Raw genomic sequence first — 16695 nt, 5'->3', positions numbered from 1 at the left:
AGCTTTGCCAGACTGCCAAAGAGTACCATGATACATAAAAATCTGTAATCTCTGGTCTAATACAATCCCTTCATTTTACAGACAAGGACAGTGAGGCTTACAAAAGTGAAGTGATTTACCCAAGGGCCTGAAGTCAGGAAGACTCATTATTAGCTTGTTCAACCTGGATGAATCACTTAACCTGGCTCGCCTCAGTATCCTTATCTGTATATCGAATTAGAGAAGGAAATGGCAAACCATTCCAATATCTTTGCTAGACTTAGAGTCAGGAAGGCTCATCTACATGAGTTCACATCTGGCTTCAAACACTTACTAGCTGTATGACCCTGGGCAAGTTACTTAACTTGTTTCCCTCAGTTTCCACATCTGTCAAATGAGCTGGAGAAGAAAATGGCAAACCACCCCAGCATCTCTGCCAAGAAAACCCCAAATGTGGTAACAAAGGATTGAATATGACTTAAATGACCGAAATGATAACACAGTTAGTTAGCAGCAGAGTTGAAACTCGTACCCAGATCTGTCTTTTACACATCCTGTTCTCTTTTAAGTTATCATTCTAACCCAGAACAGTTAGCAGACATTTACAAAGTATTCTCCATGTAACCTTAGGATGATTAGGGCATATCCAGTAATGATCCAGCAAATGAACTCCTTAAGTTAGAAGAAAGGAAACTGGATTCAAGTCTCCTTTTCCATTACTATATAACTTGAGGGCATATTACTCAAGCTCTCTGAGATTTGGGTTCCTCATTTGAAAAGTCAGGATAACAATACCCAACCTGCCTACCTGACAGGGTTGTTGAACAGATCAAATGACATAATGTATGTAAAGCACTTAAGCTCCCTCTAAACATGAACTGTCATTATCATAATATGCAACCTGGTGAGTTCATGTTTTTATTAGTCATTAGTGGCACAAAGGTAAGGGATTTGGAGCATAAATGCCACTATATAATTTTAATCACATCTCTAAATCATTTGCTTCACTGCTGTTCTGCATAGCCTCAGTATCTTTTAAAGCATCAAATTCACCATTTCCAATACTGTAACTGTACCTTACACGACAAACTCTCTGCTGGTCTCGGAATTTTTAAAACAAAGAAATATTCTGACTGAAAGCCCTAATTAGAGAGGCAAAACACTTTCAGAAAGATGCATAGTTGCTAAATAGACTCACTCCATTCTGGAGGGCCTCTGAGATAGAGCAGTGTCATTTCCATGTGATGGATGGGGAGAATTCGGGTGTGGAAGAGTTAACTCTATTAAAGAGAGCCTAAATTATTACATATGATTTTATTAGTCTCCTTAGAAACATTAATAGCCTCAGTTTGCATTTGTGCTAATGGACTACTTAAATTTTAACGAGAAATGCCTGTTGAGATTGGGCACTCTTTTTAGTGCAGAATTGATAAATGAGTTCTTTTCCACTCACAGGAGCGTTTGACAGGTTGAGAGGTCTGAATTCATTAGAATATTTTATTTCAATGTATACACTATATACTTGTCTAGTCTGAAAGATCACTGAATTCCTGCCTGAGCTACCTAATTGCTATTGTCTACTGAATTCTTCACAACCCAGACCTGAGTCTCCACTTTGTCTTCAGGCTTATCACCATAGGTCAAAAAGCTAATCATGAAACAGACAAAAGATTTAATTACAAATTGTGTGATTCTAAATAACTCTAAAGTTACTATGTTCTTTGGGAGACTTCTGTTGGCCTTAAAGAATGGCCAACCATAGAATGTCCACTCATTTCTTCTTTGACTTCAACGAACCTTTTCTGATACGTGCAATTAAAGTTTGGTTTACATTTTTAAAAGGCATGTTTGCATGAGTTCATCATTTATCACTGAAAGGTTTGCTTCAACAGACACACTGTTTAGTAATTTTTAAATTACGAGAACACAATAGCTGACAAAGACAATGCAATTTTTCCCACTTCTATGACTCAAAATTTAAAGAAATTTGTCGAGCAAATTGTTTCTTAATACATAATTACTGCTACCACTTATAAAATAAAAATAACAGTGAATATACAGAAATATTTTGGGGAGAAGAGACATATTTGGATGCAGGCCATCTATTACATCAATTAAGGCAAAACGACTTCACTTTTACTCTACATTTGCTATTGGCAATTGTTAGTCATTCGTGTTGGCATTCCAGAGTAAAATATTCTATACCAAAGACATTGTATTGTTGGTCCTGCTTCTATTCTTTGCGCTTAGGGGAAAACTAAAACTATACCCTTCAGAGCTTAAAGAAACACTTCTTTTGGTCACTTTTCAGGGCTGTCTCTTTTGGGACTAAGGGAGAGGATTATCTGTTGCAGAGAAACTTTATTAAATTCCTTTAAAAACACATCAACAAAGCATCTTGAGCAGAGAAGCCAGAGAGGGCAACTGGGAATCTCCTTACCCCCAGCACATCCCGGAACCAACTCCTTCCTTTCTAAATTTCCCCAAAGGTACTATGGGTATATAACATGTCTGTATTGGGCAAGGGGGAAGTTGAATGACTGCAGAAAGCAACAGGACATTCCACTTAGAGCATACAGAGTAGCCTGAAGCATTTGCATTTCTGGACTTGGGAAGAGAGAATTAAAATAGCAAGTGTTGGCTCTCCCTTGGTAACTTGGTCTGCATTTGGGAGAATTTACCAAGTCTCCTTTGTGAGTGATCATTACCTAGATTATAATCCTGAGTTAGAAGGAAGCTACTATCACTACCTCAGCCTTCACAGAGGAAAAAAAAATGATTGAGAGTCAAGGTCATAAGGGATAGAACTCAGAAAAGAACCCAGAATATCTCCCCATTAAAATGCAAGCTTCTTGAAGGCAGGAACTGTTTTTGCCTTTGTTATATCCCTGGCCCTTGGTTTAGAGTCTGATACATGTTGTTTAGTCATATCTGACGACTCTTTGTGACCTTCTGGACCATACTGTCCCTGGGGTTTTCTTGGCAAAGATACTAGAGCGATTCCTTCTCCAACTCACCTTACAGATAAGGAAATTGAGGCAAACGAAGTTTAAGTGACTTGCCTAGGGTCACACAGTAAGTGTCTGAGACCAGATTTGAACTCAGGTCATTCAGACTCTAGGTCAGCACTCTAACCACTGAGGTATATAGCTGACCCTACTTGGTACATAATATATACTTAATAAATGCTTGCTGACTTATTGATTTCTCAGTGTCAATCTCCTGCACTTTTTATACCTATCTGGATTTAAATATTATTTCTTTCACCATAGCTAAAAAAATAAACAACAGTAATAACAAAAAACCTTCCTACTTTAATAAATGTGGAAATTAATCATGGACTCTAGCACTAGCTCCAAAAGACTTACTTAGGTGGTAAGCTGAGTTATTTGTCTTCTTGGAGCCTCAACTGCCTCTGGCTTTTATGAACATAAATACCACCACCTATTTGTATCTGAGTACCTAAATAACAAGGGTTTATGGTCAAAGAGATTTCTATTTGTGGCTCTTCTTAACATTTGTAGTGGTTTTTATCTCTCTCTCTCTCTCTCTCTCTCTCTCTCTCTCTCTCTCTCTCAACATATATATAAATATATATATATGTATGTAACTTTTTAGAAAAGAATATGAAATTTCCTTTCAGATTCTTCAAAAAAAAGTGGTGCAAAACCACTTTAGTATCATTAAATAGCAGGCCCCAAATATACATAAACTAAGAAAGTTCTAGGTTCCCATTTACTTTTTCTTCCTTTGCCTGGCCTTCTCATCTGCGTTAAATACTGGCATCTAGATTCAGCTGGAGTGTATCTTATTCTAATCTTTTTTTTTCTGGATGCCCAGAAGATGCAAGTTCTTACAGGGTATGTGGGGTGACATTCAGAACACACCATAGTTTCAAAACCTTGACAATAATTCAGATCTCGAGTAAAATCCCACACATGAAACTAAACACAGAAAGATATTCGTGATGATTTATTTCTCAGTGAAAATGCTATAGGCTTACTGGGAAAAAAGAAACCCTTAAAAATGAATTAGCTAAGGGTAGGCTCAAAGTGTCCCTACATTCTAGTTTTGAAATGAGGCAGAGCATCAAGGGAGAGAAGATAGATAAGCTCAGAAAGGTTGCTCATTCTCTCTCTCTCTCTCTCTCTCTCTCTCTCTCTCTATATATATATATATATATATATATATATATATATATATATATATATATATATATTAGAATGATTATAATGTAATTTTCCCAAAAATCTCAATTCAATTCTCCTTGGCATGGGTTTAATTCCTGACCCATTGCCATCACTCTACACCCTGTCCCTCCAAATATGTTTTCCTTTGACTTAAGTCCTGCCATTTGACACCTCAAAGATCAAAAGTAAAAGCATAATGATGGTTAGATAAATTTAAATTTAAATCTAAAAGTGTCTAATTATCTATAGAGGTAAGTAAATTTATTGTCCTCTGTCATTTTTTTAATGTACTCTATTCTAAAACCAACCTCAGGATCCCTGAGGGTGGTGGATCCCCATTACTTGCTAAAGGAAAGCTGTTTCCCATCAACATTAATTTGCCTCATCGGACTACCACTAATTATTCTTTATTATGCATTTTAGATAATTGAAACAACTATAACTAATAAGTGGCTACAATTAAAATATTGTTCTTATTGTGTTAGAATCCTCTGCAACAGTATTAAATCCTATGAGCCTATGAATTCATTCTACTGATTTTAAAGCAAAGAGCTAAGGATTTTGCTTGAAATGAAATTGGCTGCTGAGTTAATGTCTGGGGCTAAATAAATCCCTCAAGAACAGCCTAGTTAACCCTGAGAAGGACTGACTAGACATCACATGCTTAAGCGAAGCCACTAAAATCAGACCATTTGGAAAATTATCTTTTCAAACATGGGAGGAGGCAGCCACAGAGATCATAAAGCACTTTTCTACAGCATTTGAAAAGGTTCAGTGATTCTCTTTCTCTTTTGAGTTTCAAGAATCATTTGCTAAATATTCATCCAAGGATATCTAGGGCTTGTTGACTCACTTCATCATCACAAGTCCCAATACTGTAAGCACTGTAGAGTATAGTAAAATGAGTTCTGGTTTTAGAACTAGAAGACCTGGGTTTGGATTCTGACTTTGACATTAGACCACGTAATTTAAGCTCTCTGGGTCTCAGTTTCCTCATCTTTAACATAAGAGGATTGGACTAGATGGCTTTTAAGGTCCCTTCCAGTTCTAAATCTATGATTCTTCTATTTATTCTTGGTATATTGTAGATGATTCCCCAGTCCTCAAAGGGACCATCACAAGTAACCAAGTTATAAAGATCTCTAAACTAAACCTAGGGAATTCTGTTAAGAATGGTTGCTCAATGGATCAAGAGCCATGTCTAGAGACTGGACACTTCCTAGCCATGCGACCTTGGGCAAGTCACTTAATCTCAGTTGCCTAGCCCCTCTGGCTCTTCTGCTTTGCAACTAGTTCTTAAGAATTGATTCTAAAATGGAAAGTAAAGGTTTAAAAAGAAAAAAGAATAGTTGAGCAAAACTGGAAGACATTTAACAAAGGAAACAGAAACACACATATATGCCTCAAAGCCATTTGCTTTATATGAATGCTTGACAGTTGACCCATCCAGAGCTCTGAAACATCATATGATTATCAACGTTCAGAGGAGAACAATACAGTAAAGTTCTGTTTTGAGATACCCTCTAATGAAAAATGAAGGCTAGGTTTTCTTGCTAAGTCATCTAAAATGTTTTCAAAAAAGCTATGAACAGTGCCTTCACTTGTTAGAAATAAAGCCTGTACAGATAAGTCCTGCATGGAAGATTCAAGGACCAAAGAAACTGATGTGCAGATGAAGGGTGGCATCTGTTAGCTTGAGCATGGGGAGGAGACTATGCCTGTTCAGTTGACTGATTGTTCCTGGGTTCAATACTGCAGTCAAATCATTTTTGGGCTCCAAAAAATCTCCAGTTAGGAGTATAAATAAGAAAAGGAAAGACAAACCTGAAGCTTTCAAACTAAAGTTTAAAAAAATTTTAAAGGAGGTAGGAATACTGGATGGTTATATCTGACTTGGACTAGTCTTCTACCAGAAGTATGAATGTCTACCATCACCATGCCAAAAGAAATGATCATTCAAGGAACAATGGAAAAAAAAAAGACTATTAAGGTCCAGAGCCGATTGCTGAACCACACCTACAGGACAAAATTACCCACAGGCTATGAAAGAGGAAAGAGACTCCGAAATGACTGCCTTTTCATTTATGTCATTTCAATCTCTTGTACATTCTATTCCCGAAACCATCAAATGGCCCAAGAGATTTAAGGGATGCAGCATACTGACAAAATGTAATAGTGTTAAGTAAGAATTATAATCTACTTTGTGCAGTGAAAAAGCAGCGAAGTGTAGTGGAAATCACATTAGACTTTAAGTCAAGATTTGCCATTCTAGTCCTGGCTCTCCTACTGAGTAATTGGTATGACCTTGGATAAGTTGCAACCTTTCTGAGCCTCATGCAAAAAAACATAAAAACACCTTCCTGGTCTATCTCCCTGAGTCATTAAGGGGATCAAATAAGATACTGCAGGGTGGGCTTGCTCACTATTTTAGATTCTGGTGCTGAAATTAAGGATTTTGTCTTCCCCCCAAAAAAAATCCAGAGTGTGATAATAAGATTAACCATTACATTATTTCTTTAGATATTATTTTTTTAGAGGTCAGATGTTAAAAATCGTAGTTTGACCATGAAAGGTAAGTAAAACACTCAAGCATCGGCATTTCAAATTCCAACCTTCCTTATTCTTGAATTCACCAAATACAAAATAGCCCATAGAAGCCTAAAAAGAAAACCAGTGCTTCCAAGTTAAAGAAACAAAAGACCCAGCTCAGATGTGGGGTTTGGTAGTGATGCGGCTCTGCAGCTCTCCTCCCCTCCCCTCCCCTCCCCTCCCTACTGCAGCCTTTTGTTCTGTGCGCTTGGAAGGCTTTCTAAATGTAGATGAATAGCAAGGAAATTAAGAAAAAAGATTTTTTAAAAAGAGAGAAAAAGATCTTCATTGTGCCTCTATTATTCCAGAGGAACCAGCTGTGTGAACGCCCTTTGTCCGCTATGGGCTGCCGTAGGGACCGCAGTGCGGACTGCACCACGCCCACAAGCCGGTATCTGAGCTGACACTTCTCCAGCATCACTTAGGAGAGAAGAGAGGATGCTAAGGAGACGGGGGCTGGGCAGGGCTGCAGAAGAACAGGATGACCTCTGCTTGGGTCAGGAATGGGGGGCACACAGATGATAGGGTAGAAGGGCGGGGATGCACTTCCCACACCCAAAGGCTCAGAAGAGCCACAATGGCGAGTGGTCGAGAAAGGTGGAGAAGAAATGGGTGCAGGGGAGTGGGAGGTGGAGCCATGCTACACCCAGCACCACCAGTAGTGCGCGCTGCGCCTGGCGCCCGCGTGCCCTTCCTCGCCTCCCCAAGGTGTGGGCGCAGAGAACGCCCTGGCTCCCTATGGAATAGGGGCTGGGGGGGAGGAAATCTTTGTGCAGGAGAGAGAGTATATAATGCACCGCCCAGCGTAGGGGGGGGGGGGAGTGGGGCGGGGTGGCAGCACCACCACCTCCCTTCTGCAGAGGCTGCTTGGGCTGAATGTTGGTCCCTGTCTCCAGATACTGCACCTACATGACAAATGCCGGCCCCGCCTTTAGAGCCCCAGAGGACATACAACTAAGGAACCGATTCAGCTCTTTCACTAAGAATTAAACAGAGGGAAAAAAGGTTGTTTGCTCTCTTCGTCCAAGGACCCAACGGGTATTTGACACTGTCGATTCACACAAATCCTCTCCCTCCCGCCCGTCCCTCCCCCCCCTTTTTAACTTCCTTAAGATCTGATTTTAAAAGAACAAATTAATAAACCCCGCCCCACAACTTTGTCTAGCCCATTCTCCCTGTTGGAATTAAGTGCAGCTAAAGGACTTAGCACAAGAGGCAGGGAGCGGGTGATGCTCTCCGTTTCGGAATAAAAAAGCAGACTCTTTCCCCGATCTCCAGGTCCCCACCCGTTCCCACCCGTTCCCACAGCCTCCTATAGAAGCAGCAGAAAAATTAGAGAGAGGGATGGTATAAAGGAAGGGTGGAGACAGTCCTCACACCAGTCACACCAATAGGAGTGGACAGACCTGGAGGTTTTAAACCGAAAAAATGTTTTCTGGGGATAGCCGTTAGCCGAGAATTTCTATGCAGCTCTGCAGGCTGCGCAGCACATGGTCTCCGAGCCAAGTGGAATCCCACTTGGGGGCTCGTATTCCCCTCCTCAGGAGATTGGGGGGTGCGTAAAAGGGAGTGGCTGCAAACGATTTTGCCCCTTTTGCCTTGGTTTTTTTGCCGACTTATTGTGACCCGCGCTCCTCCCCCACCTGCGTTTTAATTAAAAGAAGGCTGTGGCCAAGTCCACAGCTGACAGATCTTTCAAGGTTATGAAATTGATTGCTCTCTTTCTTCGCCCGGTTTCTATAAATCACCCCCATCAAAATCAGCACAAAAGGATGTCCACACGTAGGATAAGGTAGTAGTGGAGGGTGAGTGTGTGTGTGCGGGGAGGGGAAGGATTCTGCACCCAGGGGGGTTTTGTTCTCCGCATCTTGCCTCCGCCCACCCTCATCTGGCGCTTTGGGATCCCGCAGGCCAGACAGGGAGTGCCTGGGCCAGGACTGGCCACTGGGCTGAACGCCTGGTAACCCACTCCTGCTTACCTTGCTCGATGTTGCCTATGGCTCGTCGCAGGTGCTCCTCAGTCACTATCTCTCCGATGACCACTAACAGGTAAAATTTGCTGTCCAGAAAGCGGTGCGAAAGACTGGGAGAGGTAGATGTCGGGTTAGGGATGCTACAGGACGGCTCCGACTCCGCTTCCACCACCACGGTCGCCATCCTGTAAGCTCCACTCTTCCCGCTGCTGCTGCCGCCTCTCCTCTGTCCGCTCCTCTCTTCTGCGGCAGGGAGAAAGGATTACTTCCAAAGGTGCTTCCTCCCCCTCCCACCCTCCCCCTTCTTCGGCTTCTAGCCTCCACCCCCTTCTTCCTAAGCAGAGAGCTGCGGAGTGGTAACAGGGGAGTGAGAGAGGGCGGGGAGACGGCGGCGCTTTTATATGGAGACTGGGCAGCGCTAGGAGCCTGGGAGGAGGAGGAGGAGGAGGAAGAGGAGGAGGAAGGGACCCGGCACATCCTTACGTTGTTGCTGCTGGCTGCCTCTCTTCCAGCAGCCCTGGGCTGATGTCATCTGCAGCAAATCATCATGCCCGTGGGCCGGAAGCAGAAAGGACGAGGTGTGCGGACAATGCCCAGAGTGAGGCCTGAGGGCAAAGGGTTGAGAGACCCCTCTTTCCCCAGCCTGGGCCCCTTTTCCAACACCCACTAACCCCTTTGAGATTCCTTGCCCTGGGCTACATTTTTAAGTCTTGGGGAATATTTCTCCAGGCCAGAGAATCTGTTTTCCTAGGACCAGCTACCCTTCCAAGAAAGATGTGATAGAGAGCCCCCTCCCCAGCCCCAGAAAAATAGAGTTTATGTTTTGAGACACTGTATTAGGTGATGCACATATATCATCTAGGCCTTTGACTTAACAACTTCGAATTTCCTTCAAAAGTCAATTTGGAAGAGTAGAGGAATAAAGACCCTGTTACTTCAGTTAAGGGGTTCCCATTCTATTCTGATCTGTGAAGATGAACTACATAAGACTATCTTAAATACAAAAGCCAACTTAAGGGAAGCCACCAGTTAGTATAATGCCAGGCACATAGTAGATACTTAAAAAATGATAATTGATTGGGAAATGTGCTGATTACAGATGTGTTAATTAAAGTTATACATTTATGTATTTCATTGTTGTTCTTTCCTGTCTGACTCTTTCTGACCCCATATGGCTTTTTGGGGGGGCAAAGATACTGGAGTGGTTTGCCATTTCCTTTTCCAGTTCATTTTACAGATGAGGAAACTAAAGCAAACAGGGTTAAGTGACTTGTCCAAGTTCACACATCTAGGAAGTGTCTGAGGTCAAATTTGAACTCAAGAAGATGAGTCTTCCTGACCCAGGTCCAGCACTCTTATCTACTCTGCCACCTAGCTTTCCCTATATGTATATATATGTAATCCAAATATTGACAGTATGAGAATAAAAAGATGCAGTGATTATCGGATAGGAGTTCAGTAACAACAATGTACTTTCTTTAGTACCTTACAAAGACAAATCCTTAAATGGTTCATGAAATGATAGCACCTTTTAAGGTAGTTATGGTGCTAGGAATTTTAAAATGTATTTGTCTGTGTTCGGAAGCACTTGGAAAAAGCCAAGCTTTTAGTCTGTTAAATTTACCTGATGCTTATTTATCTATAAAACTGTAAACACTTGGGGGGGGGGCAAGGATTCTTTCTTTAAAAAATCATTTATCTCTTTGGTACCCGATGCAAAATAGGCATCAGATTAATGTTAAAGTCTTAGTTAAGTTGTGTTAAATTCATTCGGAGGAGAAAATGAGAGAATAAGAAAAATATAAAGCATAGTACTCCTGTAAGGACCTTTGATCCTACTTTAAAGAATAAATATACTGATATCTTTTTTAAAGAATACATATATGTATATATATACACTTTTATATTATATTACATATATAATATACATAATATATATTACTTATACAAGTGTATATTTGTATGGGACAAGGAGGAAAGTCTTTCTGGGAAACAATTTGAAATTATATTTTAAAAAAGTATAATCAAATACCATTTGACCTCAAGATCCCACTGGGAACTTAGGATGATATAAAGGGAAGACAATAGAATCAAGATGACAATACATGCAATGACTACAATTAATTGAAAACAATGCTAAAAGTCAGTTCATCTTAGATTAATGGCAATAAATACTGAATTTAAATCTAATGACAGATGATTTTAGCACAAATTCCTTCTCTCCTAAGAGGTGGAAACTATGTATATGGAATTTAACACATACTGCCTTATTTGGTTGCTTTTTGGTAGTTTTTGCTCAACTATTTTTCTTTGTTTTAAAGGAGGGGGCATTTGCCTACTGGTATAAGAAAACAGAAGTATCAATAAAATGAGAGATTATTATGTACAATTATCAGTTTCTGTATTTTGGAACCACGGGCAGTTAGGTGGTGCCGTGGAGAGAGTACTGGACCTGGAATCTGAAAGACCTGAGTGTGAATCCTGCCTCAGGTACTTAATTGATTATGTAATCTTGGATAAGTCAGTTAACCTCTCTTCAGACTGAGTTTCTTTATCTATAAAAAGGGATCATATAGACTGCTACTAAGAGTAATACAATAATCCAGGACAATTCTGAGGGATTTATGAAAAATAATGCTATCCACCTCTAGAGAAAGAACTGTGGGAGTAGAAATGTAGAAGAAAACATACGATTTATCACTTGTTTATTTGGATCTATGACTTGGGATTTTGGTTTTATGGGAATGTTCACTAACAAGAATGAATAATATGGATATAAAAATAAAATAAAATGTAAAAAGGAATCATAACAGCACCTACTTCTCACACTGTTGCTGTGAAGATCAAATGAGAAAATATATACAAAGTGCTCTGTAAACTTTAAAATGCTATATAAATGCTAGCTATCATTTTATGTAGTAGAATAAATCATTGGGAAGAAGAAGAACAACTCATTAACTGAAGACTTCCAATGGAACTAAAGCAATTGGGTACTTCATGACATCTTGGTCAAATATGAATTTCCTCTGTGATCCCATTCTCCTTTGTATTGCATAAGTTTCATATGCTACTGCCTTGTGTTACAATTCTAGTATTTGTTTATCAGTTATAGTTTTCTGGCTAGATTGTAAATTCCTTGCCTTTTCTATACTTCTATATTTCTGGTGTCTTGTACATGGGGCAGCTAGATGGCAGAGGGTTTAGTGTTGGACTTGGAGTCAGAAAGACTTAAGGCACTTACTAGTTGTGTGACCCCGAGCAAGTCATTTAACCCTGTTTGCCTCAGTTTCCTCATCTGTCAAATGAGCTGATGAAGGAAATGGCAAACCACTCCAATATCTCTGCCAAGAAAACCCCAAATTGTGTGACAAAGAGTCAGAAATTATTGAAACATCTGAACAACCATTCTGTACTCAGAAGCTTTTCAATACATGTTTAGTGAACTGAATTTAGTGAGGCTTCATAGGATGTAAAAGTCTGAAGACTACCATGAGGTTGTTGTTGTTTTTCATTCTATCACACATGACTATGCATAAACTAAGAAGATATAGTTTTGCCTACCCTACTCTTGGGTGGATGTACAATGGGGCTTGGTGGTTCTATATATATCAGTTACTAAAATTTTCCAGTGGGAGGGGGAGAGTTCTTGACAAAGGGTTGAGATAATCATAAAAGATAGAAGTGATGGCTTTGATTTTGTACATTTGAAAATATTTACACAAATGAAATTAATATAGTTAGAATTAGAAGGGAAACAGGAAATGGGGGAATGTTTGCAGCAAATTTCATTTGTAAGAGTCTCATTTCTGAGATATTTAAGGAATTGATCCACATCTATCAGAATAATAGCTATAACTCAATTGATAAATGGTTAAAGGATAGGAATAGACAGTTTTTAAGGAATAAATCCAAACGGTCACTAGCCATATAAAATTGTTCCAAGTCACTAGTAGAAATGCAAATTAAAATATTTCCGAGGTTCTACTTCACATCCATCAGATTAGCAAAGTTGGACAAAAAAAAAAAGTGACAAATGTTGCATGGGTTGTGTGTAAACTGGCACATTAATGCACTGTTGAAGATGCTCCATCCTTTTATGGTCAATCTGGAGAGTAAACTGGAACTATATCTAAAAAGTTTCTCAATAATGCACACTCCATGACCAAGCTGTACCACTACTAGGGCTATATCTCAAAGAGGTCAAAGAAAGAAGAAAAGGACCCACTTACTAAAAAAAAATTCCTATCAGCTCTTTTTGTAGTGACAAAGAACCATAAACTAAGAAAATACCCATTAGTTCTGACTAGATAAAAAAATTGTGATATATGAATATTGCATAATAACAATGTTATTGTGCAAATAAGAAATTAGGAAAGAAATAGTTTCAACAAAACATGGGAAGACCCATGTGAACTGATACAGAGTAAAATGAACAGAACCATGAGAACATTTTATATAATAATAACCACACAATAAAAAACAAACAACTTTGAAAGCCTTAAGAACTCTGAGCAATGCAGTGATCAACAATGATAACAAATCATGCCATTCTGCCCACTTCCTGATAGAGAGATGATGAATTCAGAGTGCAGAATGACATTTTTTTGGACATGGTTGATCATTGGACAGGAAGGAATTTGTTTCTCTTTACTGTGCATCTTGGTAACAAGAGTTTTCTTTTTCTTTTTCCCACAGTGGAAGTAGTTGGGACAGAGGAAAAAATAAGTTTCTGTTCATTGAAAAAATAATAATCAATAAAAAGAATTATAAGGAAAACAATTAACTATTAAAATCTGTGCCATAAATTTTTAAAAACATCAGGTATATAAGATCAAATCCTTATAGAATATATATGTACATATATATAAAATTTCCCAGTAGATAAATAGTAAAAAAATACGATTTGACATCTTTCAAAAGAAGAAATACAAGCTATTAATAACCATATAAAATACTCCAAATTAATAATAGGATCTACTTCCTAAATGTCAGATTAGAAAAGATGACAAAAAAAGAAAATGATAATTAGAGGGGCTGTGGGGGGAGGGGGATGAACACTCTAATGGAATATTGAAGAAGCTGTGAATTGGGAGAGGAAATTTTTAGAAGAATAAATGGTACAATAACAAATATATTTTTTAAAAGTTTGTGTATGTGGTAAGAGGAGGAACTTGGATGGAAATTATATTTATTCACTGTTGGAAGAGCTGTGAATTGGGATTGTTTTAGAATTGGGACTTTCTAGAATTTGAAATTATACCTAAAAAGTCACTTAATTGGATTTACCCTTTGACCTAGCACTACTGCTACTAGTCATATAACCCCAAAAGATTAAAAAAGAGAGAGAAAGGGCCCAAATATTAAAAAAAATATTCCTAGCAGCACTTTTTTTTGTTTTAGCAAAGATTTAGTAAGCAAAATATGGTATATGAATGTAATAGGATATTTTTATGACAAAAGATACAAATTCAGAGAAATTTGGGAAGACTTATATGTGCTGATTCAGAGTGAAGTGAACAGAATCAGGAGTACAATTTGTACAATTACTAAAAATAATGTAAAGGAAAACTTTACATTTGCTGAATTTATTTGTTTTCCTCTTTATTAAAAGGAATGCTTCCCTGGGGGATACAGGGGAAACCTAAATGATATGAAAAACAAAAGATATTAATACAGATCTATTTTTAAAAAGAACCATGCTGACCAAGGTAATGACCTATCATAGCTCCAGAAGAGTGATGCTTAGTCATTCTCCCCAGCTCTTGACAGAGAGGTGATGGGCTACTGGTACAGAATAAGACACACATTTTCAGGGATGGCAAATATTTTCATTTATTTTATTTTAATATATTCTAATATGAGAAAGTTTTTATTTGGGAGTAGGGAAAGTTGTAGGAGAATAGTGGGTGAATATTAATAATGATTCAAAAAAAAAGAAGAAAGGAAAAAACATCAATATTTTATACAATACAGAAGAAAGCAGAAGAACGGTTGGCAAGGTGCACAGACAAGCAGGACAGTGTTGATAATACCATGTTAAATTTAACATATACTTTATATTTAAAAGTATTTTAAAGCTTTCTGAGGCAGAGGGTAATATCATTAATATTCCATAGAGTCACTGTGGAATAGTCACTGTGGATAGTTTAGAGGTTAGTTTGTTTTTCCTCAGTGCTTTTAGGTGAGAGACAGTGGGATACAAGGGCAAACCCTTTTAATTTGGAGTGATAAACATTCAGTTTGAATCCTGACTCTATTATTTCTTACCTGCATGACCTCAAACAAGTCACTTGACCTCTCTTGGGTTATTCATTTGCAACATGAGTAGAATCTAATTTAGATATTTTAAAAGACCTTAGTGATCATCTACTCAAGATCCTCCATTTGACAGATGAGGAAACTTGGGCACCAGGAGACTAAGTTGCTTGCCTAAAGGTCACACTAGTATCCATTGATCTGGGCTGGGAATGGAAAGAGGATTTGAACTCTATCTAATTCCAGATATGTTTAGCTCTCCACTATTCTCTCCTATCTCCAATGTCAGATTAAATAATCTTTGAATACCCTTCCAAGAGAGATCTTATGATAGAACTGAGAGCTTACCTACTAGATCTGCAAATGATAACGAATTTGGCATGAATGATGAAAAATCAATCAATATACATTTATTAGGTACCTATCATGTGCCAAGTGGAGCAGCTAGGTGTCCAAGTGGATAGAATACTGGGCCTAAAGTCAGGAAGACTCTTCTTTCTGAGTTCAAATCTGGCCTCAGGCACTTACAAGCGATGTGACCCTGGGCAACTCATTTAACCCTGTTGATCTCAGTTTCCTCATATGTTAAATAAGCTGGAGAAGGAAATGGCTAACCACTCCAATATCTCTGCCAAGAAAACTCCAAATGGGGCATGAAGAGTCAGACACAACTGAAAAACAAAGAGGCAAAAGATAGACCCTGCCTTTCAAAGAAGTTAAATATTTTAGAATTGAAAGAGATATTAGAGTTCTTCTAGTTCAATCTTCTCCTTTAAAAATGTTTTATAACACCCTTATTTACATGTATGTCTTTCCCCCTTCTCCTTAGATAACTCTCCTTTGTAACCTAAAATGAGAGAAAAAAATCACTTCAACAAAATTAGGTAACACATCCAAACAGGCTAATGGAATATATAATGTTCCATAATCACAGTACATTTTAAAATTTTATTTCTTTTTTTATTGATAGAACTTATGTCTCAGCTCCTCCCTCCCCTCCCCACATCAAAGAAAGCATGTCCAGAAGACAGATATACACATATAAAAATATATACATATATAAGTTATGTCTTTCATATTTCCATTTTTCAGTTCATTCTCTGGAGGTAACATTCACAATTTATTATTTAAGTATTAAATCTGTAGCAATGTATAATGTTCTCTTGGTTCCATTCATTTTGCTGTTCATTATCCCATGTAGTTCTTTCCAAGTTTTTTCAAAAATTAGCCTGCACATTGTTTCTTATGGCACAGTAGTATTCCATCACGATCATATACCACAATTTATTTAGCCATTCACCATTTGATAGACATCCTTTTGATTTCCAGGTCTTTGTCACCACAGAGACCTGCTATAAATATTTTAGAACATCTGGGTCCTTTTCATTTTTCCCTGATCTAAGGATACACACACTTTTATAAGTTTCTGAGTATATCTCCAAATTGCTCTCTAAAATGGTTGGGTCAGTTCACAACTTCACTAAAAGTGTATTAGTGTCCCCATTTTTCTATATCCCCTCCAATGTTGGTAATTTTGCTCTTTTGTAATTTTATTTTATTTTTTAAACCCTTACCTTCTGTCTTGGAGTCAATACTGTGTATTGGCTCCAAGGCAGAAGAGTAGTAAAGGTAGGCAATGGGGGTCAAGTGACTTGCCCAGGGTCACACAGCTAGGAAGTGTCTGAGGCCAGATTTGAACCTAGGGCCTC

At 38.5% G+C, this 16695-nt stretch overlaps 1 protein-coding gene across 1 annotated transcript in view; it reads right to left on the bottom strand.

Annotated features, from left to right (window-relative positions):
* Nucleotides 1-8980, bottom strand: part of MAP1B (microtubule associated protein 1B) — a 125844-nt gene extending 116864 nt beyond the window's left edge. The window contains exon 1 of the mRNA XM_044662990.1: nt 8738-8980. Within this exon, the coding sequence (XP_044518925.1) occupies nt 8738-8915 (178 nt within the window). The 5' untranslated portion in view covers nt 8916-8980. The remainder of the gene's footprint in view (nt 1-8737) is intronic.
* Between the last annotated feature and the right edge of the window lie 7715 nt (nt 8981-16695).

Source organism: Gracilinanus agilis, chromosome 1 (assembly GCF_016433145.1).
Source record: "Gracilinanus agilis isolate LMUSP501 chromosome 1, AgileGrace, whole genome shotgun sequence".
In the NCBI taxonomy this organism is placed as follows: domain Eukaryota; kingdom Metazoa; phylum Chordata; class Mammalia; order Didelphimorphia; family Didelphidae; genus Gracilinanus; species Gracilinanus agilis.
The sequence above is the reverse complement of the archived record's forward strand: the minus strand, read 5'-3'. Positions and strand labels throughout refer to the sequence as shown.